This window comes from Manihot esculenta, chromosome 3, assembly GCF_001659605.2.
Source record: "Manihot esculenta cultivar AM560-2 chromosome 3, M.esculenta_v8, whole genome shotgun sequence".
Classification (NCBI taxonomy): domain Eukaryota; kingdom Viridiplantae; phylum Streptophyta; class Magnoliopsida; order Malpighiales; family Euphorbiaceae; genus Manihot; species Manihot esculenta.
In genome coordinates, this window is record NC_035163.2 from 1,240,045 (window position 1) to 1,267,015 (window position 26,971).

At 39.2% G+C, this 26,971-nt stretch overlaps 1 protein-coding gene, 1 non-coding gene and 1 pseudogene across 7 annotated transcripts; 1 reads left to right on the forward strand and 2 right to left on the reverse strand.

The window, feature by feature from the left end:
• The first annotated feature begins 1,114 nt into the window (after window positions 1-1,114).
• Window positions 1,115-6,598, forward strand: LOC110611988. Of its 6 annotated transcripts, none has more exons than XM_021752588.2 (6): window positions 1,115-1,679; window positions 3,614-3,828; window positions 4,202-4,286; window positions 4,425-4,479; window positions 5,052-5,190; window positions 5,378-6,598. In XM_021752588.2, exons 2-6 carry the CDS (start codon window positions 3,658-3,660, stop codon window positions 5,477-5,479), a joined length of 552 nt encoding a protein of 183 aa, XP_021608280.1. In that variant the 5' UTR covers window positions 1,115-1,679; window positions 3,614-3,657; the 3' UTR covers window positions 5,480-6,598. The 6 variants fall into 6 exon arrangements, with proteins under 6 accessions (XP_021608280.1, XP_021608281.1, XP_043811206.1 ...); XM_021752589.2 differs by having other exon boundaries at window positions 1,115-1,675; XM_021752587.2 differs by having other exon boundaries at window positions 1,116-1,679; window positions 3,609-3,828.
• Window positions 6,599-7,741: 1,143 nt separating this feature from the next.
• Window positions 7,742-7,814, reverse strand: TRNAR-CCG. The gene has a single exon. It is a non-coding gene; the product is annotated as a tRNA-Arg (tRNA).
• A 91-nt stretch (window positions 7,815-7,905) lies between these two features.
• Window positions 7,906-25,423, reverse strand: LOC122723201 (annotated as a pseudogene).
• Between the last annotated feature and the right edge of the window lie 1,548 nt (window positions 25,424-26,971).

The following is a 26,971-nucleotide window of genomic DNA, read 5'->3' on the forward strand; positions in this document are numbered from 1 at the left end:
AATTTGCAGTTAATTTTCATGAAAAGAACTAAAATACTATTAGTTTCTATCAACCGTAGAGAGTTTTAAAATTAAAAGGATTAAATTATTAAATATTGCAGAGTTGTGTTTATAATAAATATCGGTGGTGTGATGTCAACGCATACTATTGCCGCACGACGGTTGATGGCATGGCCAGCATAAGGTGGATGTTAGACCGGTTGTTCTCACCGATGGAATCAATCGAAATAAATTTCAATTTTCTTCTTCGTGATTTTCGACGATCATGTGAGTGGTAATATCAGAATGAGCCACTAATGGGGTGCAAGTATTGTGCATCCCTCCGTTATTTGAATTAACGGCGATCATACTGCAATAAAAAGGTTTTTGAGGAATGAGCCACCGACGAGAATTCAAATGTTGTGTATCTCTTTAATATTTAAATCTGCAGCGATTTAGTTGTAATAAATAGGTTGTCGGCCATGGGAAAGCTTGTTGAATCATTTCCTCTCTAGAGTATTTTAATTATTTTTATAAAAATTAACCACAAATTAAATCTAATTTTAAAGATAGTAACCAGATTTTAATTTTCATTGTAAAAATCTAAATCGTAGATTTTTAAAAATATAAAAATTAAAATAAATATTTTATTAAATCACACAAATTAAATTGTAATTCATTCTAAATACTACTACCATTTATTTATAAATTTTAAAATTTTAAAATAATATAAAATTTAAGATAAATTTATTTAAATAATAAAATATAATATAAATAATATAAAAAATTAAGGATAATTTTGACACTCCAAATTTTCTCTCTCACATTTTCATATTTATAAATTATAGAAAAGAAAAACTTACAAATTAGTAAAATAGTCTTATATAAAAAAGAAAGTTTAATACACTTTAAAAAAATACATAGATAAATATATAAATAATAATAAAAAAATTAAAATACTGTATATTTTCTTATTTGAAATTTAACTAATGAAATATAAAATATTTTAAATTTCCAATGAGGTTTTCGAAATATTAACATTAACTTACAAATCTCTCTGTAAAACCTCCTTTACTATTAAGAGGGGAAAGCCGGTAAATTTTTTTTCCCCCTCTCCCCCTAAACGTCTAGAGCATTGTCGTTTCACTCGCTTTCCTTTCCACAAAGCAGGTCCCTCGTCCCCTTACAACCTCACAGAATCCAAAAGCGCCGTTACCCACCTGAACCGAGACCCATCGTCCCATCTGCTGCTCACGGCTTGGCTCCATCTCCATCGCCCCCACATCAGTCGGCCAGTAGCTCCTCACTTTCGCAGCCTCTCTCCTCTCCAAAGCCGACGCCTCCATCATTTCACCATCAAACCAGTTCCTTCATCTCCACTCTTCCTCTTCACTAAGTCACCAAATAGATCATCTCCTTCATCCACAGCTTATCTTCTTCCCACGAAAACCGAGCTCCAGGTCTCCCTTTTCCCCACCAGACATCACTTCCATTTTTTTCAAGTCTCACGGCCATTATGATTCGTCCACACATTGCCAATCTATCGATTCCTCCATTTGCAGACCCATTTCACTGACAGCTCAGCTCTCTCGGAGACGCACTGCATTTGGACCGCCCATTCTTGTCGCGCGTCTCAGCCATTATTTTCCACCGCCTCGGATAAGAGTCACAACCCAGCTGCCCTACTCTGATTCGTGTGGGTACAGTCCAGATTCACTATGTTTCATTTATCATGGCTTACGCATTTCTGTTTTTTAAGAAACTGAGTTCATTATTTGATTTTTTTTCAATTAATCTTTTTAGTTCTGTATTTTGACTGTTTTGATGTCGATTTTTTAGCAAATCCTATGGGTGTTTCTGACTGTATGATTCCATTGCTCTGTTGATTGGATATAAAGCATAATATTGTTATGAGAATATGGAAAATTGGTTATTGTTTACTGTACAATTGAATTCTCTCTTGGCAGAGTAACTTCAGGACTTTTTACTTATCAAAGTTGTATGCCGATATAGAGGTTCAATCTAGTCTTGAGCATCTGTCTGGGTTGGTGGTATGCCTGTGTTGTTCCATGCGTGTTAATTATTTCATGAGCAGTGTTATTTAGCCTCTTTTTTTTTTGTATTTAAGCTGACATAGATTTACATGGTGTTGTGGGGATGGATGGATATATGGAGATTATGCTTTTAAACTGAAGACGAAATTAGTCGATATTCTGCTGTAATTTTCATTCGTTTGATTTGGTTGTTTATTGGCGTGCCCCTAGTTTATATATTCCTGTTATATAAAAGTTCTGAAATTGTCAAATTTAAGATTTTGGTTGGGGGGTGGGGTGGGCGGCTTTCAAACTACATTTATCATTCATTTTGTTAAAGCTTTGTCTAGTGTACTTAGCAATAAGTAATTCAAAGAGGGGGCCCAATTGGTTTAATTATTGTTATTGTTTCTCATTTTAATATTCTCAATCATTTTATTGAATTATTTCCTGTCTTTGGACTATAGAGTGTCTAACACTTTCCCACACATATACGGATTTTGAACTCTGAATTTCTGAAAAAGAAATGTTGTTTTTTAAGATTTTCAAATTTAAATGGTTTTCTCTATTTCCTCTTAAAATTTGAGCAGTGACTACTTAAGAATTCTGCCTCGCAATTGCAAAAACCCTTGCAACATTTCCCAATCATGCGTGAAGGCTTCCAGCAATGCTTGCAACCAAGCTTAGCTGAACATTGAAGCTTTGGCTGACACTTAAACTTCTACGTGCTTCACACCCCAGTAAACCCTCAATGGTGGCTCTACCTATTTGGATTTTTTTGAGTTTAAGGTGCCTATTTTATTTTCCCCCTTTATTTGGGGTATAAACTCTATAAATTTGATGGAATTTATCAACAAATGAGATCTAGCTTTTAATTTGTTTGTTCTTTTATCTCACTGTTGCTGATACTGTAACTGAAGTTAATGGTTTGGTTTAGAAAGAAATTAGAAGCTTTTTATTTGGTAAATAAATCCATTTAGAATTGTAGAATATTTGTGCAATTGCATAATTGTAAACTAACATTGCTGTTGAGATACTTCATGTAAATAGTCTAGATTTACAATGATTGTGTATATAATTAAGGATATGATTGTGTGATATAATTGGGATATAATTAGATTATAATTAGGGAATTAATTTATTTTCTTACCTAGCATGTATTCTTGTAACTAGTATATATACCCTAATTGGTTTGAGGGGAATTATCAAACATTTTTCTCTCAAAGTTTCTGCTTTCCCCTTCTTCTTTTCATCATTGTTTTCAGTTGCAGTCAAGGGATGAGCTCACTGGCTTTTCTAACTTCTTATTTATTTACTTCTCTAGCATCTCATAAATAATTGTTCCATAGGCTAACCTCAGAGGCTGGTTATTTGGTATCTTCCTTGATCATAATCTGGCATTTGTCCTTATTTTGTGTCTCTTGAAAATATTCATTTGTTTTTATCAGTTCATAGCTGAGTTTGGTTGGGATTACAGAAAGCTGAACCATTTCTTTCTCTAGTTAAGAACAATGGAACTTCAGCAAGGTTCTTGTGTGTGAATGTTTAGAACTTCTCACTGAAACATCTTTCTCTCTGTTGATGTTTTGTTCTCAGTGCAGGTGTAATGTGTTGCATGTCATCATGTAAATTCACAATATAAATAATGGTTGAGTTCTCGAATCGAAGATTTACTTACACGCACGATCATAAATGGCCTTCCGAAGAAATTGATGTTCACCATATTATAGTTCGGAAGAGAAATACAAAGGGTTTCCTTGTATGCATCTCAGCTTTTGTTCTTTTAGTAAATGGCCTTCTTCTCTTTCTAGTCAAGGTATTTAGTTTTTTAGCTTTTTCTTTCTTTTATTTATTTTTTATTTTTTTAAGCTCTATCATGATACATACACCTCTTGGTTTTGCTGGTTTGGCATTCATGCTTATGCTAGATTCTTTAACAGTTATGTGAAACTTAGTTTCAGTGAGCTGCCTGATGTGGAAAGTCTTTACTCATGCCTTATCTGCTGCATAATTCTTTATTGAAGGAGCCAATGAATGGTCTTTTTTTTTTACTCTAAATTCTGTTCTAAAATGTTTTCCAACTTTACACCAAAAGTGTCATATTGTTTTATACATTGACGAATTCCGCAAGTTCATTCCACTGCTCCAGTCATTTGGCATTAACTGACATATTGGCCATCAATTAACAGGACATATCAGTCGGCATTCTTTCCTGGAGCTTTTTTCTAACTGCAATTCTCATCAAATTAATGTTTTGGAAGTCTGTTGTAAAAGGTGAGATTTATTAAAGTTGAGCTCTCAATAGGCATTACCCTATGTTAACATTAGATGGTACAATACAATAATGCACTGAGTATGCCCTTTCAGTTTGAGGAATCATATTTTCATCCTTATTTTTTACTGAATGAACAGAGTCTGTTGTGGTTATGCCAGCTTTTGGGGTCCAACTTGAAACACATTATGTAAGGTATCATTATTTTCTTCCACCCTTCCCCACCACACAGTTGTCCAAAGAATGCACAAGCATATGAATTATACCTCTATATACCCTGGTTTTAAGCGATTGATATTACTAATTTTGTTTATGGTATCCTTTTAATAAGTTACATGAGAAGTTTGGTTGTATAACATATATGGAAGTTAAATAAAGCACCTAATTTTGGAAGCTCAAAATTGATGACTAACCTGGAATTAATAAGAGGTTGTACTGCAAAGGGAACACAACTTGCTATTACATGTCTTAAAATCATGGATTCCAAGTTGGAGCAATCTAGGTGAAAAGAGTTCTTCATTTTCATCTCTTGGGTCAAACATTGTGATCACTTGTTTTCTCATTGAGCCAATGGTATTTTCCCCTTTAAGAAGCCATCACCTTTAAATAAATTTAACATTGGCCAAGCTGTTTATGTATGCCTATTTCCTCCCTCAGCTTTTGACTATCATGCTTCCAAAAGATAATAGTTATCTTCCCTGAGTATTTTTTTTTGTTATTTTCCTTGTTCCTTTCCGGCAATAAAGTGTAATTGCATTTCTGTGCAGTGGAAGAATTGCCCGCCGATTTGTTCCCATCGGTAAGATTTTGAAACCTGTGCTTCTAGAATGTGTGACTCCAATTACTTGTTACTGGAGCCTATCTCTTATTTTGCGTGGGGAAGCAGATTTAATGCTGGTTTTTAAGGTATGCAACTTTAGCTTAAAAATTGTGATAGATTAGTTAATTTGCAAGCTTGAAAAATGAAACCCACATTATAAAATGGCTGCAAATTTTGAAAACTATAGCTTTTAAGAAACAATGTAGGAATTCATTGATGATCAAGTGTTTCATTTACTTCTCTTCTTTACTACAAGATAAATTCCGAATGTAGGAATTGCATCCACCTATGAAGATGTTGGTTCCTATCTGGAAGGCCTTGTGTATTGCTTGTGGCAGTGAAGAAAGTTCAGACACCTCTATAAAAGATGGCTAACAGTATTGAAGATTTAAGAAGTGATGACGTTTATCTCATTTACTGAGCAATTCCTAATCATTTATTGATATATTTCACCGTTGTATAGGCAATTTTTTCACTGGACATCTGTTAGCTGCAGCTCCAAGAGCAGTAGATTAGGAATTGGCTTGCTTCTTCAACTGCAATTAAGTGCTTATTTAATTTTAGTTGAGGCAGCAAAGAGTGAGGTTTTGAAATTGAAAGTTTGGGAGACATTTAGATTTCTAAATTTTGGGGTCCAGAACATGTACAAACATCATCAGTTGGTGTAAACTTGATTCGCACTCTTCTGCAGTGGTAAATTGGCATGTTCAAGAACTACGAAGTGGATAGAGACAAGGAAGATAAAGATTGACAGTGAAAGTAGAAAGCATTACCAAATTAGTACTTATTACAACATGAGAGTGTGTATGCCTATGCTTTATGCCACCAGGAAGTTACTGATCTTGGCTGCTACTTGATCAAATCGTACGTAGAACCAAAGCAAATTCATTGTGTTTAGCCTTAGTGTCCCAACATTCCATTATTGGAAAGACGTTTTGAGCTGGTCATGTAGAATGAAGCAAGCTTATGATGGAATTTATCTGATCTAGAGCAATGATGCAGCAACCTATTCTCTATTTCGAACTACGAATGAATCAGAATAGAGCTCCACAAATCCATGAAAATGGCGGGTCGTCCTTCTTGCAGAATGGTTTGTTCCGGAAGCATAATTGTGCCCTTGGTGTTGCATTAATGGACAAAGATGATGAATTTGTCCTAACAAGGTTAACATTCGATAGACCCACCGATCAGGCAGCACCAGTCCTCATAACAAAGAAACCATGCTTTAATGATCCCCCCACTCCACCAAGTGTGGCTGAGAGATGCATAAACGTTGGTGGGGAAATTTGTGGACATCTTCCATCAATCTTGCAAATGCAAGAGTTGGTTCCATTTGTGAGAATGAGTGTGCTCTGTGATTGAATGTGACATGAACTACTAGTACTTAGAATGAAATATGGCAGTCTTGATCAATCAAGGCTCAACCAGGGAAGGAGATGAACCTTCTCTTTGAAGAGCTTTTATTACTTTAATATGCTTTTTTATTCCTTTCAAGGGAACCTTTATCTTGGTGAGTAAGAGAAAGCATGAATGTGTTTGGAGTAGGAGGAGCAATCCCCACTTGCATTTCAAAGCATGTCATCCTTGCATTTTTCAACGGCCCTAGCTTCTCCTTATCTAAATAATAATCATGGCTTTTGTCAAATTTTTTTGGGTCAATAGTATTATTTGCTTGTATTGTGGAGTACAGAAAGTTGGATCAGTTTAATTATTATTATTGGTGTTTGAATTTTTGAAAAGCATTGTGTTAGGTTTCACTTGATTATCTTTAGTAGGCAAAACTGCACAACTATAATGTACCATTGAAGTTAAAAATAATAAAAATAATGCTAATAATTGAAGGAGAATGATTACTAATGACAGTAACCACTTAACCAAAGCCATGTGGGTACCTTAGCACTAAAGCTTCCCATCCCCCTTGATTTGCTTGTATGTGGGTACCTAAGCTTTGACAACCAAGACAGCCAAGTCCCAGTGCTTGTACAACACATGGTTTGAATTTATGAGCTTGAGACACATATGTATATCAATGTACAACAAGGCTAGTTTAATCAATAAAGATAGTAGCTTTCTTTCTCATTAATCAAGATTTGATTCCACTGAAATATATCTTCCCTTTTGCTGGTTTTCACCGGCACACACGAGTCAGATTTATTGGATTTATCAAAAGATTTTTTTTCTCTAACTGGTTTAAAACTGTCTCCACCCGCGCTGGTCGTTCCCCGAACGTTAAAAGGCTACAATATCCATGGCTTCAATAAGGAAGGGAATATATTGCAACTCTACCACATACGCACAGAGCAGAGACATACTCGTAGTAGGTGACCAGTAATTCATATTATTAATGAAATATGTTGTTTAAGTTCTCCCCTAATCAGTTTTCTCTTTCTGAAATTATTGAACTAAGATCTTTGAGAATTATACAAGTCCCGACAGAAAAAATGATTTATTTATAAGAAAGAAGTTAGTTTTAAGTATGATTAAAAATGGGGAAGATGAAGAGAATGAATATCTTTGGTCCTCGTTATTTTGGAGTTCATGCACCATCGTATGTTTGATGGACATCTGCCGGCACCTTGGACTCATTCACGAAAAGAATCATTTGCAATGTGTTTTCATGATGTTAACCAAAAAAATCGATCACGGTGGGACTCGAACCCACAATCTCCCGCTCCGGAGGCGAGCGCCTTATCCATTAGGCCACGCGATCAGTTGCTCCAGATCTTAGACTTTCTAATTCTAGTTTATTGCCCCTAAAAACCCCTACAATTTACGATAATGCCATTTATCATCATCAAATCTTATTCCTTTACTATCACTTCCTCGGCTATTCTCAACAACGCTGGGACTGACTCGAGAGAGAATTTTCTTGCAAACAAGAATGGGTCCTTTCGTCGCCTCACAACCAAATCTTTGCCGTTGATTTCATCATAATCGTGCCTGGGTCTGCTGTTTCTCAACCCCATGATCAACAGTTGGTACAAATTGCTTTTTGTTCTTCGAACCTATACTGAATTAATGGAAACAAAGAAAAGAAAAAGGTTTAATGGAGGAAACCAAGACCTCTACAGTCAATTTTCTGTGATGCCTTAGATTAATTTATTCATCAACTTAAATAGAATTATAGCTAACAAACTTAACTATTTACAAGAAAGATACTACTGCTAATAAATAGCAACTTAATTAAAATAAATAGGAGCTAACTACAGACTTATTCAAATACAAATTTAAAACACGTGACATTTCCCTTCCCCTTAAGGGACTCGCACATCTGTAAGAGAGACATCTGGAAACTGTTTGCTAATCTTATCCAACCTTTTCCAAGTAGATTCCAGAGGAGATAAGCCACGCCAGTGAACCAAGACTTATTTTTTGTTCTTTCTTACTCTGCCATCTAAAATCGCCTCTGGTTGTGAAAGGATCTCACCAACTTTGTAACGACCCGAAAATCGGACCGCTACCGGCGCTAGGATCCAGATCGGCTTAAGGCCGCCGGGACCCGTAGCAAGCCTGACATGTAACCTGTAAACCTGTTTAATCCCATACATAATCAACAATCATACATAAAAATTAAAACTTTCCTTTTCATCATACACCATACTCAACCTGTGCATGCACTAAACATAGCATAACTTAAACATTAATCCCTCAGTGGGATCTCATCATTTGCCCTAATGGGCGATACATCAGAAGTTGAGTTGGTAAAACATAAACATCATTAGACATCAAGATCATGTATATAACAAAAGGGATTACAATAGACTATGGTCAAGCACACTTCTAAACCTTAATACCATCATTACATAACATGGCTAAACGTAACATTAAATCATTACAAAGTTTGTCATGACCACTTTCTATCTATTACAAAACAAGGACTTCTTTACTCTTGCTGACCTCCTGGTCTACCCTGTACCTGCAAGCCTGGGGGTTAAGGGAGAGGGGTGAGCTACAAGAGCCCAGTGAGCAGAATAGTAAAACATTTAAAACATATGATAACATGAAATGCATCACATCACAGCTAATCACATCAAGGATGAACTTGTCACCAATAGTCCCCTACATGGACCAACTGTGCCAGGGGCGTAGAATGGGCCTCACTGGTCTTTCTCTTACATAACATAACATAACATGGTCCAACTGTGCCAGGGGCGTAAAATGGGCCTCACTGGTCTTTCTCTTACATAGTGCCAGGGGCGTAGAATGGGCCTCATTGGTCTTCCGTACCGTATCATCATCATCATAGCATAGGGGGACTAATGGATCATTCAACATCCATCCACATCATCAAACATAATATGCAATGCAACATATTCGTGAGTCTAATGCAACACCCTATTATCTCATGGCATTCATGATGCGTGAATCATGCTAAAACTGATTTATTTATTTAAAGCATAAGAGTTATTCCACTCACCTCTGGCTAGCTCTGACACTGACTGAAGCAGCTGACTCACTGCTGGGGTCCTCGGGTCCAAACCTACACAGGTGGACTCAAATGAGGGACCAACATACTAGAACATAACTCTAAAAACATCCCCTAAAAACCCCCCTAAAACATCTCAAAACATCCATGCAAAACATGCAAAGAAAGGCTGGACAGGGCACTTTTGGCGGCAGAAAGTCCCTCCAGAGCCGAAAGTCAGGCAGGTTCGGCGGCACCTTCGGCGGCCGAAACTCCCAGACAGAGGCGAAACTCATGCATGTTCGGCGGCCGAAACTCCCAGACAGAGACGAAAGTCTCCTTTCGGGGGCAAGCTTCGGCAGCCGAAGGCTGCCTCCACAAGAGGGTTCGGCGGCCGAAAGTCCCTTCGGCTGCCGAACCTGGTTTCTTCCTAAATGGCAGAAACTTGGCTCAAACATGCACAAAAGCCTCAAACTCATACCATCATGCATTTAGCTCAACCAAAACATGCATACAAGCCCCTAGGGGTCTCAAACTACCTTAAACCCCAACTACAACACACATACACAAGCATTTGCAAGCCACATTGTTCATGAACATACATTTATATCCATAAACATAACTTTAACCTAAACATGCATTCTACCCCCATGAACTTAATAAAACTTACTTAAAACATAATATAAGCTAGAGATCGACTCTTACCTCTTGAAGATCGAGAGTTGAGGCGACCGAACTTGGAGTTGGGAGAGATTTGAGTTCTTGAACCTCAAAGCTCCAAAACTTTGCTCAAAAGCTCAAATCTTCAAAACAGAGTTAAAGCAAGTGAAAAACTTGAAAGATCTAGAGGAAAAATATCAAAGATCGGTGAGGGGTGGCGGAAAGCTCACCTTGGCCGAAAATGGGGAAAAACTCGCCCGTTTTCGGCTAAGGGACCCTTTTATAGTGGCTGGCCAGGCCACGTTCGGGGGCCGAATGTGCCTCCGCATGCATGCCATGTTCGGCGGCCGAACTTGAGGTTCGGCGGCCGAACCTGGACTTCCCTCACTTATGCCTTTGGGGGTCTAAGGCTCACCCGAAACACATGCATGTTCGGCGGCCGAACCTGAGCTTTCCTCCAAGGTTGTTTTTATTCAAAAACTCATTTCCTTTTCATTCAAAATCATCAAAAACATTAAAACATCTCATGAAAACATGGTTTTACCCTTCTAGAGGTCTCCGACATCCGAGATTCCACCGGACGGTAGGAATTCCGATACCGGAGTCTAGTCGGGTATTACAAACTTCATCTAGCTGAGGTAACTGCACTATGTCACTATCTCCAATTCGTTTCTTAAGGAGGGAGACATGGAACATAGGATGAATCTTTGCTTCTGGTGGCAGTTCAAGCTTATACGCAACATCACCAATTCTCTTCAACACCCGAAACGGCTCATAGAATTTGGGTGCTAACTTGAAATTCCTTCGGGCAGCAAGGCATCTCTGTTTGTATGGATGTAACTTGAGGAAAACAAGATCTCCCACCGCAAATTCACGCTCTTGGTGCTTAGAGTCATAAATTTGCTTCATCCGGTTCCGGGCATGCTGGATTTTTTCTTTAAGCTCTCTTAACAAGATGTCACGACCAAGCAATTCCTGCTCCACCGTAGCCACCCTAGCCGTACCTGGAATATAAGTCAGCAAAGTAGGGGGTTGCCTACCATAAACTATCTCAAAGGGGGATTTCCCAGTAGTGGAATGAACACTTGTGTTATAGCAGTATTCTGCCCAGGACAACCATTTCAACCATAATTTAGGCTGGAAACTTGTAAAGCATCTGAGGTACATCTCCAGGGTACGGTTTACCACCTCCGATTGGCCGTCAGTTTGGGGGTGATAAGCAGAGCTGAAATTGAACCGGGTTCCATTCAAAGCAAACAACTCTGTCCAAAATAAGCTTGTAAAGGCTGGATCCCTGTCACAAACTATAGTCTTTGGCATACCATGAAACTTGAAAATATTGTCAAAAAATGACTTTGCAACTGTGACAGCCATATAAGGATGCGAAAGAGACACAAAGTGGGCGTACTTTGATAACCGGTCAACTACCACAAAGATTGTTGTCTTACCATTAGAGTTTGGTAAACCATCGATGAAGTCTATCGAAATATCTTCCCAGATTCTATTAGGAATTGGCAGAGGCTGAAGGAGGCCGGCAGGAGCTGTATGTTCAGCTTTATGTCGTTGACAGACCTCACATCCTCGTATAAAACTTCTCACCTTGTCGTTGAGATTGGGAGAGTAAAATGTGGACCGAATCCTTTGGAGAGTCTTGAAGAACCCCTCATGAGTGCTATAATGAAATTGCTTAATTATCTCTGGGAGCAGTGTAGAATTACGGGATAAATAAATTCGTCCTTTAAAAAATAGAATTCCATCCATGTATTCCCATCGGCCAATAGCTTCTCCACTTTGGACCTGCAGCACCTTCTCTGTTAAATCAGGTAAGGAAGTGGTTTCTTCTTTGATTGGATCAATCCAATTCGGAATTGGACATGAAATTGCAGCAATGTGGCCTACATCTTTCTCCTGTTCATCTCTCCTGGATAGGGCATCGGCCACTATATTGTCTGTACCCCCTTTATACTGTATAGTGAAGTCGAATCCCATCAATTTGAACAACCAATGTTGTTGAGCTGTGGTAGTAATTCTCTGATTCTACAAGTGTTTAAGGCTTTGATGGTCGGTGCGAACCACAAAAGTCTGTCCCAGGAGGTAAGATCGCCACTTCTGTACGGCAAGAACAAGCGCCAGCATCTCCTTTTCATAAGTGGAGAGAAGGAGGTGCTTTCCATGAAGAGCTTGGCTAAAGTAAGCAATTGGGCGCTCCTGTAGCAGTACTGCACTTATGCCCGAGCCAGAAGCGTCACATTCGACAATGAACTATTTTGAAAAATCAGGTAAGGCTAATACTGGGGCTGTTGTCATAGCCTGTTTCAAATTAATAAATGTCGCTTCTGCTGCAGGTGTCCAAGTAAAACCATGTTTCTTCAGCATTTGGGTTAGTGGTCCTGCAATCCGACCAAAGTGCTGTATGAACTTCCTGTAATAACCACATAGTCCCAAAAAACCACGCAAAGCCTTGGGTGTTGAAGGCTTCGGCCAACTCTGAATGGACTCAATTTTTTCTGGATCAACAGTAACTCCTCCATTAGAGATCACGTGACCAAGATACTTAACTTCCCTTTGGCCAAATTGACATTTTTCAGGTTTAACAAATAATTGATGTTGTTGCAGGATAGAAAAGACAGTTTCTAAATGCTAAATGTGTTCATCCCATGATTTGCTGTAGATGAGAATGTCATCGAAGAAAACAAGAACAAATTTCCTTAATTGACTTCGGAATACCTCATTCATTAGGCTTTGGAATGTTGATGGGGCAGTGATGAGGCCGAAAGGCATCACCAAAAACTCATAATGGCCTTGATGCGTCCGGAATGCTGTTTTGTTGATATCATGAGGATGGACCCGAACTTGATGATACCCAGACCGAAGATCCAATTTGGTGAAATACTGAGCACCTGCAAGTTCATCCAGTAATTCTTCGATAACTGGAATAGGAAATTTGTCCTTCACTGTGTTTTTATTGAGTTCCCTGTAGTCAATGCACATCCGCCAGGAGCCATCGGCCTTCTTAACTAATAAGACTGGGGCAGAATAGGGACTTTGGCTAAGTCGAATTATGCAAGAATGAAGCATCTCTGTTACAATTCGTTCAATCTCAGTCTTTTTGTAATACCCGGCTAGATCCCGGCATCAGAATCTCGACTTTCCGGCGGAATCTCCGTTGGAATCTGGACTTCTGGAGATGCCAGAGTCTTCTAGGGGGTTAAAATGTGTTTTCTAAAATGTTTTCATATGCTTTTATGGTTTTAATGGAAAAGAAATTGAGTTTTGAAAAGATTAGGCTAAGGAGACATTGCCAGGTTCGGCCGCCGAAAGTCAAGTTCGGCCGCCGAAAGTCAAGTTCGGCCGCCGAACATGGGGCTGTTTCGGAAGTGCTTTAGGCTTCCGAAAGTGTGAGGGCAAAAACCAGGTTCGGCCGCCGAACCTCAAGTTCGGCCGCCGAACATGCATGAGTTTAGGAGGCACGTTAGGCTGCCGAAGGTAGTCGACTAGGCCACCTATAAAAGGCCCTCAGACCGAAAATGGGCGAGTTTTCTCTTCATTCTCGAGCTCAGGTATGTTTATGTCCCCCCTTGGTTCTTTTTAAGTTATTTCTTCAAATCCTTCAAGTTTTAACAAGTTTTAGTTTGGGTTTTGAAGTTTTGAGTTCAAAGTTCAAGTTTTGGAGCTTGAAAATCTTTGGAGCTTGGATTCTCCATATCTTCAAGTTAGGATCGTACCAACCCTCGATCTTCAAGAGGTAAGTGTAGATCCTTGCTTCCCTTTGTGTTTAATGAAGTTTTAAGTGAGTTTATGGAGTTTTAATGCTTGAGTATGGGTAGATATGCATGTTTAGGTTTATGTAGGTTTTATGCTCAATATATGTTTAGGTGATGTTATGTTGAGGAGTTTGAGTTAGTTTATGCTCCTTTATGCTTGTGGGAGTGTGTATGCATGTTTGGGAGAGAGTATGTGAGGTTTTGGTTGGTTTTGGGGGGGTTGGGAGGCTGGTATGCACGAGGGCTGAGTTCTGGAAGATTCGGCCGCTGAACCTGCCTATGGATGCATGGTTTGGCTGCCTAACCTTGCCCCCGAAAGTTGTGTTTCGGAGCTGGAGCAGACTTTCGGCCGTCGAAAGTGATGTTCGGCCGCCGAAAGTGCCTGACTTTCGTCTCTGGAGAGAGGGTTCGGCCGCCGAAAGTGCCTGACTTTCGTCTCTGGAGAGAGGGTTCGGCCGCCGAAAGTGCCCCCGAACCTGCATGACTTTCGGCTCTGGAAGGGACCTTCGGCCGCCGAAAGTGCCCTGTCCAGCCCTTTCATGGGTGTTTTCTATGCATGCTTTGGTGATGTTTTAGGGGGTTTTTGAGGAGTTGTTTATGAGTTGTTTAGAGAGTGTTTGGTCCCTCATTTGAGTCCACCTGTGTAGGATCGGACCTGAGGAACCGAGGTGGTCAGCAGTGTTAGCTGCTTCAGAGTTAGTTCAGAGGTTATCCAGAGCTAGCCAGAGGTGAGTAGGACTGAACCTTATGTTTTAAAATAAATCAAATGTTCTAAGCATGTTCATGCATCATGAATACCATGATATGTAATAGGTTGATTGCATTAGACTTCACGAATATGATGCATTGCATACTTCTATGACGATGATGTGGATGAATGTTGGATGATCCTTTAGCCCTCACCATGATAGGATATGATGATGATATGATATGATATGAGATGGAAAGACCAGGTGAGGCCGTATCGCCCCTGGCAATATGTTATATGTAAGAGAAGACCAGGTGAGGCCGTATTGCCCCTGGCATAGTCGGACGTGTTATGATATGAGATATATAAGAGAAGACCAGGTGAGGCCGTATCGCCCCTGGCCTAGTTGGACATGTTATGATAGAGACATGTAGAGGGCTATAGGTGACAAGTTCATCCTTAATGTGTATTGTTTGTGATGTGATGCATTTCATGATGGCATGTATTTAAATGATTCCTTTTATATGTTCTGCTCACTGGGCTTTATAGCTCACCCCTCTCCCCTAACCCCAGGTTTGCAGGGACGGAGTTAGTCAGGAGATCAGCAGGTTATGTCTTTGGTCACGTTTATGTAATAGATTAGTAGTGGACATGATGTAATGTAAAGATATGTGTCGAAATGTAAAATGCTATAATGTAATGAAATAGATAGAGTTGTGCTTTGCCCTAGTGTGTGGTTAATCCCCTTGTACATGGTCTTTATGTATGTTTTATATTGAGACATGAAAACCAAGCTTAATGTATGTTGCCCCACTAGAGTAGATGATGAGAACTCTAGTGTTGGGGTTTATGTTTATGAGTTTGTGCATGCACAGGTTAAGCTTGGTGTATGAAAGAAAGAAAAAGGTTTGCAGCTTTATGTTTTAAAGTTTTTATGTTTATGTTGATCATGTATGGGATTAAACAGGTACACAGGATGTATGTTAGGCTTGCTACGGGTCCCGGCGGCCTTAAGCCGATCTGGATCCTAGCGCCGGTAGCGGTCCGTTTTTCGGGTCGTTACACTTTTAGTAGAAGGGATAACGGTATGGTCTTACTGAAATGGGTTTCGGGTTTTTTAGAGGAATTTTGTGGTCATGGAGGCGTTGAGGGCGGTTCGGTTAAAAGTGTGTTGTATTTATCCAAGAGGGTCTTGATTTGAGGGTGGATAGTAAGAATCTGTTGGGTAGCAGAGACGGGTTTCATAATTTGCAGTAAGAACCCTTTGTTAAGCAGTTTAGTCAATTGTTGCATTTGAAAAGCTGAGACTAGCCGATTTGGAGGGATTGCATAGCCTTGAAAAATTACCTGCTCTTTACCCAGATTAAATGCCATCAAGAGTTTTTCAAAGTCCCAAACAATTGGTCCCAATGTACGAAGCCATTGAGTTCCCAAGACTATATCATAGCCTTCCAAAGGTAAAATATACAAATCGACAGCAATGGGAATCCCTTGGATTAAAATTTGGGTTTGAGCACAGATACCTGGGCTGGATAACTCTTCACCAGAGGCTACTTGCACTTTCATTTTTGATCTCATCGATGGCTCAAGCCCCGCCTTCCTTGCATACCGTTCACTGACAAAATTATGGGTGCTTGATAGGCGGTTGTCGAAGCCGTCAAAAATAAACCTATTATCAATCAACAAATAAATTTGTAGATAGTGGCAATAGGGTCGAACCACAGGGAATTGACACTAAAGATCTTCCTAATAATAACCAAGATAAGTAAATAACAAATAATTAAAAGAGGGGGGTTTGAGTTGATGAATTAAAACTAAATAGCAAAAGAAAGCAATAATTTAAAGATGAGTAAATCAATAAGAGAAAAGCTTCTAGTTGAAGTATGGATCTTATTTCAGATTGTTTAGAATTGATCATTGATTCTTTAACTCTCCTATTTATTCCAATAAATTAGTTTTGGATGTGGAAGACGCTTCTCACAATCCAAATTCCTCCTTAGTTCTAGTTTGATTAGGAAACGTTCGCTAATCAAACACTAGTTAACAAGTTGCCAAGGAACGTCCTTGGGGCATTATAGCATCGAACAACTGTTAACTGCATTAAGACTTAGAGAAACCTAATTCTATCCTTGCCAACCGCGTGGTCAAGTTTAGATTATGCAATTTGATTAAATGTGTATTTGAACAACCTAAGCAATTACGGACCTAAACCATTCAAACAATATTACTTAAGCAATTTAAAAGCAATGGGCCCTTATTGATTCTAAAAGCAAAGTAATATTTATGGAAAGCTCAAATTGCATAAATATTGAAAATAAATAGAAGTTTAACAATGGAGATTTAAATCTCCCAATTCATCACAAAATCTGAAATTCACCAACTTCAACTAGAAAAGAAAGAGTTTAGCCACTCATGGTGGACTAAATACACAAAAAGATGAAAAGAAAAGAAAAAGGAAGATGCTGGAGAGTTTCTGGCGAGTTCAATTCCTCAGCAGAAGATGCCTTTGCTGGTTTGGAGGCTGCCCTTTTATAGTTGAAGAGTTTCATCCTTCTAGGGTTTTGAAATCCCTCTTTAATTTGGCTTGTGATTCCTCTTTTGATGTTGAATTTAATTGCAACTGGAATTCCTTAGGTGAGAAACTCTTTCGTGGCTCTTGGAATTGTTTTGGTAGTGATTGAGTTGGATTTGGACTTCTGAAAACTTGAAATTCGGTTTCCTGAACAATTTCCCGCTCTGCTGTATTTTCTGCTGTCGAAGTGATTTGCCCGGTGATTTGACCAGTTTCTTCAAGTGATTGGGCAAATCACTGACCAGATCGCTTCTCTGTGAGTCAGTCCTCTATGTCTCTGCGAGTGATTTGGCCAGTGATCTTCGAGTTTCTTGGGCAAATCACTGCCCATATCACTGCTGTCTGTTGCCTCCGGGTTTCTGCTTTAGCTTGATCTGGGCAGTGATTGGAGCAGTTTAGCTGGTGATCTTGGGCAAATCACTGGGCAAATCATCCTTCTGTACTTTTTCTGCACTTTTTCTCCCATTTTCTAATTTCTTCCTTTTCTGTAAAAACAAGATAAAAATCATAAATTAAACTAAAAAATGTGTAAATAAGCAACAATAATTATGATAAAAATGTGGCTAAATTATGCTTAATCAAATACCCCCACACCTAGCTTTTTGCTTGTCCTCAAGCAATAAATAACTTAGCCAATCAAGCCCCCTTTTTCTTTAGAGCCTAAGTTCCACTTAATCAGCTCCCCCTAGACTCCTAAACTGAAGTATCACAGTATAGAGTACATGCACTAAGGTCATCCTCTCCTTTCCTTGTTTCCTTTCACCTACCATGGTCAAGAGAAAGGTTTTTGATTCAATCATGCTTATTTTTTTATGTTAGGTTTAATGTAACCCCTAGGAGTGACTTGCCACCTTCTCTCTTTCTCCTTTTTATTTAATTTATATTTTTATTTTCAGCAGCACTTATTCTTATCCTTGCCTGAAAAAGTCACTAACCTTTTTACGCGATTGTGTACATGGGTGATACACCCCCGGTTACTCAGTTAGTCACTTGTTCAAGTGGCTACTAGCTCTGTTCATAGTCTAGACCATCGAAACTTATTTGCTTGAAAAAGTTACTGACCTTTTTACGCGATTGTGTACATGGATGATACACCCCCGGTTACTCAGTCAGTTACTTATCCAAGTGGCTATTAGGCTCAGTTCATAGTCTTAGACCATTGGAACAAGTTTGTGATTTGTGCTTTGTGCTGGTTTTTCATGATAGTTTGGGCAAATCAACTCATAGGGAGTTACACTAGCTTTGTGTTTGCATGTATTTGTATTTTTATTTTCCTTGACCTTAGCACATTTAAGGATTCAATTCAAGAGAAAAACTCCCTAAGTGAAGGTAACATACTGTGAATGATTCAATTTAGGCTTAAAGGGGTGGCAAATCAATGGGGTCATGAGATAAGGGCACTCTTTCAACCTTGTTATCTATGTTGAGTAGAGCAATTAGCTACAAAATTCTGTGTGTGTGTGCAAAAAGTGTGAAAATATTCTGGTGTGTGCAAAAAGGGGTAAAAAATAATGCAAAAAGAAACAAAAAGAAACAAAAGAAATCAAAAAGATGGTGTGATCAGTGAATAAATACTCTCCAGTACCCCCACACCTATCCCACATATTGTCCTCAATGTGTGAATAAACATATAGAAAAATGAAGGAGAAAAGGGAAAGGTACTCCCTGGCCAGTGAGTGATTTGACCAGTGACTTGAGCAAGTACTGGGCAAATCACTGGGCAAATTGCTATCTGTCACGGTGTTGGGGCAGAAAATGGTCCACCAGCAGGTCCAACAAGTGCTCCATCCTTTGCATTCGATCTTCAATCCTTCTGAGACGAGCCTCTACTGTCTGGTTGGGGGCTTCGTCTTCAGGTGGCTGAGGAGCATCCTGCTGGGGTCTGCTGGAGGTGGTTCATTTGCTGGTTCCTGCCCTATTGCCTGTGTTGTCCCCTCTGTTGGTGCTGCTGTGGAGGTCGGCTGCTGGGTGCTGGTGCAGGGGTGTCCCGCGCTTCGTCATCATTGTCGGAGGGGATGGGTGGTCTGGGTAGCCCTAATTTCTTCCACATGAATGGTCCGCCGGTGGCCCTCATCTTGATTCTTACCATGGTGGTCTTGAGTTTGCCGGTGGGTGAGTGGTGGTCGGAGAAGAGAAAGCTCGGAGAAGAAGAAGAGAAAACAGTAGTTAGCGTAAAAAGTAAAAGAATAAAAGAAAAGAACTACTTAAAGTGATTTGGGTATGTGATCTGCCCTGATCATTTAATGCTGGTCCTCTGGATATTTGACAGGGTGATTTGCCCAGCTAGGCAAATCACTTTGGCCAGATCACTCCTTCCTTTGCAATTGCTGGGCTTGTACTGTTCACGCGTGCTTGATCTTGCGATTGGACCGGTGATCAGGTCAATTTATCTGGGCAATTGGGCAAATCACTGCCCCGATCACTTGTGATTATGGTACATTCAGTCAATTTGCCCGGTGATTTGGGCAAGCAGTGGGCAAATCACTGGGCAAATCACTGCCTCTGGGCTGCCTCCCAGTAGCGCCCTGTTTTCTGTCTTGGGCTGGACTTCAGTGTTTTGCTCAGCAATCTTGGGAGGGGGGATCCAAGGGAACCTCCTCCACAACATGGACAGTAAAACCTTCATAGAATCTCTTCAAACGATGCCCATTAACCTTGAAAACCTTGTTTATTTGTGGACTCCGTATGTCAATAGCTTCATGTGCTGCATCCTGTCTCTGATTCTGGCGAGATGAGCCTCCACCGAATGGTCTTGAGGTGCCTTTTATGTCCTCCAAGGTCCACCCAATTGCTTTTTTGTGCTTCTTTAACACATCAAGGAGCTTTTCCTCTTCTTCCTGGCTGAGATGGTTGGAAATAATTACTGGAAGTGAATTTCCAGCTCCCAAGTAGGCATATTTGAGGTGGCTTGGCAATGGTTTCAGTTCTAGTGCTGTTGCTGTCTGTGCTGATTTCTGCTGTTTGCTGTTTGATTTGGGCTGTGATTTGAGCAGAGTATTGGGCAAATCACTGGGCAAATCACTCTCATCCAGCAAGTTACAGCAGTCTGCTGTTTTTTCTGCTTCAGTGATGTTGCTGTCCACTTCTCCTTTCCTGCAAAGACCTTCATAAAGTAAGTTTTCTTGATCAAAATCAAAAATTTCTTGACTTAAATCATCAATAACATCAAGGCCATAAACAGGAGAAACATCATTGGGGAATTTCATGGCATCATAAACATTAAATTTGATAACTTCCCCTTCAAACTCCATAGTCAATGTGCCATCATGCACATCAATTTTTGTTCTTGCTGTGCTCAAGAATGGTCTCCCAAGTAAGATGTCAGAGGTGATTTTGCCCTTATCCTCCTCCATGCCAATCACATAAAAATCTGCTGGGAAGACTAGTTGGTCAACTTGTACCAACACATCTTCTAGCACTCCCTTGGGATGGACAATGGATCGGTCAGCCAATTGGATCACAATGTTGGTGCCCTTGAGTGTACCTGCATTTAACAAGTTAAAAATAGAAAGGGGCATAACATTAATTGAAGCTCCAAGGTCACACATGGCTTTCTTTATCCCCACATTGCCTATCTTGCATGAAATGGCAAACATTCCTTTATCCTTGCTTTTGGTGGGAAGTTTCCTTTGAATGACAGCTGAGACACACTCCCCCACACTTACCTTTTTATGTTCAGCAAGTTTCCTCCTATTGGTGCATAGCTCTTTGAGAAATTTAGCATACCTTGATATTTGTTTGATAGCATCAAGTAGAGGTATATTGATTTCCACCTTGCGGAGTGTCTCAAGTATCTCTTTCTCCTCTTTTTCTTTTTGAGATCTTGCAAATCTCTTTGGGAAGGGAGGAGGTACCTTGAATTTCTCCATAGGTTGTTGTTTCTGCCTTTGACTTGATTCTGCCTGGTCTGTTGATTTGGGCAAATCTCTTTCTGCCTTCTCTGGAGAATTGGGCAAACCACTGCTGGACAGCTTAGTTTGCCCAGCGATCGGGTCAGTTCCTACGAGTAAACTGGGCAAATCACTGCCCTGATCACTTTCTGGCAGAATTTCTTCCATGGTCTGTTTTTGCAATTTTTCAGCCCTATTGTCTTGCAACTCCTTTCCACTCCTCAATGTGATGGCACTAGCATTTTGCCTTGGATTTATCTCAGTTTGGGAGGGTAGACAACAACTTACCTGTGCTAGCAATCTAGTTGTGCTGGATTCTCCAGGGGGCTGGTTTGTTTCAGAAATTTCAGCAGATTTTGGTTCAGTTGGGGCAATTTCTGAGGTTGCTGATTTTTGGACAGCAGGTCCTGTTTTTGCAGCAGGAGCTTCGGTTGCTGCTGATTTTTGGACAGCAGCAGGTTCTACAGTGGTGATTTGTGCTGCAGATTCAGCAGCTTGGTCTGTTTCTTCGTCATCGTCCCATAGATCTTGAAGCTCTTCCTCCCTTCTTAATATGTGCGCGTTCATTGAGTTGACCGCTTGATCCACTTGCTGTTGGAGAATTTTCCCAGAAATTTCCAATTTTCTCACCATCTCTTCAAGTTCCATATGGGAGTTTTGAGGTGTTGCTTGGGCTTGATAGTTTTAGTAGTAGTCAGCCCTTGCATAGCCATAGTTCGGATTGTCCCCCCAACATGGATTGTATTGCAGATCTCTTTGGTAGTCATGGTAGTGGTCTGTCCTAGCATAGCCATAGCTCAGATTGTCTCCCCAACCTGTATTGTATGTGTCAAGGTAGGGATTATGTCTTGGCTGTCCATAGAATCCTTCAAATGCATGTGCTTGTTGAAGTTGTTGAACTTGTCGAGCTTGACCATAATTTCTCACCATAGAGGTTAGTTCAGAAATTTGAGAAGAGAGAAAAGACATACTTACCGTAGCCATGCTTGTAAATCAGCCCTGGTCATAAAAGGAAAATACGTTAGTTTAAATCAAGTCCCCGGCAACGGCGCCAATTTTTGATAGGCGGTTGTCGAAGCCGTCAAAAATAAACCTATTATCAATCAACAAATAAATTTGTAGATAGTGGCAATAGGGTCGAACCACAGGGAATTGACACTAAAGATCTTCCTAATAATAACCAAGATAAGTAAATAACAAATAATTAAAAGAGGGGGGTTTGAGTTGATGAATTAAAACTAAATAGCAAAAGAAAGCAATAATTTAAAGATGAGTAAATCAATAAGAGAAAAGCTTCTAGTTGAAGTATGGATCTTATTTCAGATTGTTTAGAATTGATCATTGATTCTTTAACTCTCCTATTTATTCCAATAAATTAGTTTTGGATGTGGAAGACGCTTCTCACAATCCAAATTCCTCCTTAGTTCTAGTTTGATTAGGAAACGTTCGCTAATCAAACACTAGTTAACAAGTTGCCAAGGAACGTCCTTGGGGCATTATAGCATCGAACAACTGTTAACTGCATTAAGACTTAGAGAAACCTAATTCTATCCTTGCCAACCGCGTGGTCAAGTTTAGATTATGCAATTTGATTAAATGTGTATTTGAACAACCTAAGCAATTACGGACCTAAACCATTCAAACAATATTACTTAAGCAATTTATAAGCAATTTAAAAGCAATGGGCCCTTATTGATTCTAAAAGCAAAGTAATATTTATGGAAAGCTCAAATTGCATAAATATTGAAAATAAATAGAAGTTTAACAATGGAGATTTAAATCTCCCAATTCATCACAAAATCTGAAATTCACCAACTTCAACTAGAAAAGAAAGAGTTTAGCCACTCATGGTGGACTAAATACACAAAAAGATGAAAAGAAAAGAAAAAGGAAGATGCTGGAGAGTTTCTGGCGAGTTCAATTCCTCAGCAGAAGATGCCTTTGCTGGTTTGGAGGCTGCCCTTTTATAGTTGAAGAGTTTCATCCTTCTAGGGTTTTGAAATCCCTCTTTAATTTGGCTTGTGATTCCTCTTTTGATGTTGAATTTAATTGCAACTGGAATTCCTTAGGTGAGAAACTCTTTCGTGGCTCTTGGAATTGTTTTGGTAGTGATTGAGTTGGATTTGGACTTCTGAAAACTTGAAATTCGGTTTCCTGAACAATTTCCCGCTCTGCTGTATTTTCTGCTGTCGAAGTGATTTGCCCGGTGATTTGACCAGTTTCTTCAAGTGATTGGGCAAATCATTGACCAGATCGCTTCTCTGTGAGTCAGTCCTCTATGTCTCTGCGAGTGATTTGGCCAGTGATCTTCGAGTTTCTTGGGCAAATCACTGCCCATATCACTGCTGTCTGTTGCCTCCGGGTTTCTGCTTTAGCTTGATCTGGGCAGTGATTGGAGCAGTTTAGCTGGTGATCTTGGGCAAATCACTGGGCAAATCATCCTTCTGTACTTTTTCTGCACTTTTTCTCCCATTTTCTAATTTCTTCCTTTTCTGTAAAAACAAGATAAAAATCATAAATTAAACTAAAAAATGTGTAAATAAGCAACAATAATTATGATAAAAATGTGGCTAAATTATGTTTGATCAGTGCTGCCTGAATCTACCAAAATTACTCCATCCAAGCCAAGCACCTTCCCAATAAGTCGCATGGTTTCTGGTCCTTCGAACCCCGCAATAGCATGTAATGATATTGCCGGAATTTTCGATGTAGGAATCTGCTCCTCAATCTCCATGTCCGTATCTTCATCACTATCTTCTAAGACTACCTGTATTGAGAACAATTTTTTGCACCTGTGGCCAGGACCAAACTTTTTGTTGCATTTAAAACACAAACCCAATCGCTTCCTCTCATTGAGCTCATCCCAAGTCAGCCTTTTAATGTTGTCTGCAGCTGGTTGACGGACTGCAGGTGGAAGGCGTGATGTTTGGAATGTTGGACGAATCGGTGTGGGAGTTCCCTTTGCTTGAGCTGAATTTCTGGCTTCATACAACCGTGCTAGCACTATGGCTTCTGATAAGGTTTTCGGCCGATTGGCCTGCACATCTGTTCGTATGGATGGGATTAATCCGCTGACAAAACAGCCAACTTGCCGTGCTTGTGATAAGTGTCCGACTTTAGCCAATAATTTCTCAAACTGAGATTGGTACGTTTGAACAGTACCATGTTGTTGAAACTTCAAAAATTTCCCAAAATAATCTATGAGTTGATTAGGACCGTACCGCGAATAAAATCCTTCTTTAAAATCAGCCCATGTGATCACTGGATTCTCCTGTTTTAGTAACTGGTACCATAATTGTGCATCTCCCACCATATGGAATGAGGCAATCTCAACTTGGTCTTCGTCAGGTGTTTGGTGGAACTGGAAAAATTGCTCTACCCTGCAAATCCAGCTTGTGGGGTCTTCCTTCTCATCAAAGCATGGAAAGTCTAGCTTAACCAGTTTAGGAGTATATGAAGAAGTACTCCCAGACCGGATAAGTTTTGTTCTAGATTCTGGAGTGTGTGTCTCTGATTCAAGTGCCTTCCCAGGAGAGGATTGAATGGCCAGTCGATCCATCCGGGTATTGAGCTGAGAGAAAAGCTCTTCAAGTCGCTTAGCAATGCCTTCCTGACCTTCCGAAAGGGATTGAACAGATTATTCAAGCAGCTCGACTCTCTGATCCATGCCAGAGCTCTGATACCACTTTGGTACAAATTGCTTTTTGTTCTTCAAACCTATGCTGAATTAATGTAAACAAAGAAAAGAAAAAGGTTTATTGGAGGAAACCAAGGTCTCTACGTTTTGAGGAAACGTAATAAGAGTCAATTTTCTATGATGCCTTGGATTAATTTATTTATCAACTTAAATAGAATTATAGCTAACAAACTTAGTTTTTTTTACAAGGAAGATACTACTGCTAACAAATAGTAACTTAATTAAAATAAATAGGAGTTAACTGCAGACTTATTCAAACATAAATTTAAGACACGCGACAACAGTGGTTCCACCTCATTTGCCTTGTACATCCGAGGGTGACCGCTGGTGTGATTCCTCCAGTCCACGTGTGTCAAGGTAGCTGATGTGGCATCTTGTAGGTCCACATGTGGATAAGAGTAGAAAAGTAATTCTCCTCTGCGTAACATGAGTCCGCACTCACACATGGCTGCTTGAATTTTGCCCGTATCATCTTGTCGCCGACGACCAACCTCGCGTGCTTACGTTCGAGTACCCAAAACTGCGACCCAATTCGGAAATCCTTCAGCTTCACCTCCGGGAGCATGGCCCATAACTAGGTGAGCAAATTAACAGGCCTGAAAACGGCGGTTCATAGTTAAAACTCGGGTCTGCTCTGCATGGATATATAATATTAAAGAGTAGTTTATGAGTTTGGTTGAAGTAAAGTTCCCATAGTGGAGCAAAGTAAAGAGGTGAGAAACATGAATGCTATTTTCTTTGGATGAATGGGCATAGGATTGACTCGTGCGGCAACTCGGAGAAGTGATTCGTCATCTTCTAGCGGTAAGGGCATAGAATTAATTAAAGACTATATAATTTCTTAATTGTGTAGAGACAACAAACTAATTGTGTAGAGGTTCACTTAGAAGATGAATGCTATATTCGGCTGCTGAGCATTTTGATTCAGCCAAACATTATTATTTAATAGTTAAGAGAATAGTTTATGAAAAGATAATTTTTATAATGTTTGATAAATTATTATTTAAATAATTCTTTAATATTATAACAGCTAACTGCTACGCTAATATTTCTGAATAAAATTTAAAAATACAAATGATAATAAATTAATTATTTTTGATACATTAAACTCTATTGAATAAATTTAAATATTGATAATTGGATTGAGAAAGAATTTTATTTTAGAAATTAGTATCCATAAAAAAAATTGAGCTACATACAAATTTTGAATGCTGGGTAAGCATTATTAAAATCTGTTTATATTATTCTAGGATAATATTTATAAATTTTTTAGATATTCTAATTTTAAAATAAAATAATTAAAATTTTAAAACAAAACCCATTAATAAAAAAATAATTTTTTATATAAATTATTAATTAAAAATATAAATTAAACAAATTCAGATATTATAATCAAGTATATGACTGGTTTAGATAAATTAATAATGTTTTGAAGCTTAAGGATGTAAAAATGCATTCGTAGGAGAGCGTTTTTCTTGGAGGGAAACACATTGAAATTTATAATTAAATAATAAAATTGATAGATGCATGAGCAGGCATCTCTGTAGAAACACATTAGTGTCCAGAAAAGATTCTCAGCGGTTAAGAAAAGCTGATTTCTTGCTTTCTTACTTTCTCTTCAATAAGTCTGTTTTATGATTCAGAGGCACCAGAGCTTTAGCTTTTCCTGGGATCCAAACAGATATTTAAGTGTCATTTACCTCACATGAAGGGCAAGCTCAATATGCTTCAAAAAGCTGTGAATGTGACGTATGCTTGGCCTCCCTCAGTCAATGAGAAATAAAGAAGCATTCCCTCTTCCTTTTCTTTTGTTTAGAGGTCCCCTTTGATTACCAAATTGAATTAATTTTGCTACAAAGACATCAAATTTCAATCCATAAGTAAAAGTTGATAGATTAGCTTGATGAAAAGCTACATTTCTTAATGAAGATGTCATAAGAAAATTTAAATTATAAAGTTCCATGTGGGTAAATAGATGAGCCACCATAATGACTGCATCCACTGCTCTGTTTATTTTGACTATTCATGCAACGAAGTGGCAGGAGAAAAGAGCTGAAAGTATTGTCCTGTCGGCGATATCTAGGCTAAGCAAACCCCAACCTCTATTAGTATTGTGAGGTTCACAAAGAAATGACAGTCAAGCATGATACCAAAAAAGAAAAAATACAAAAAAAAAAATCACTTATTTCAC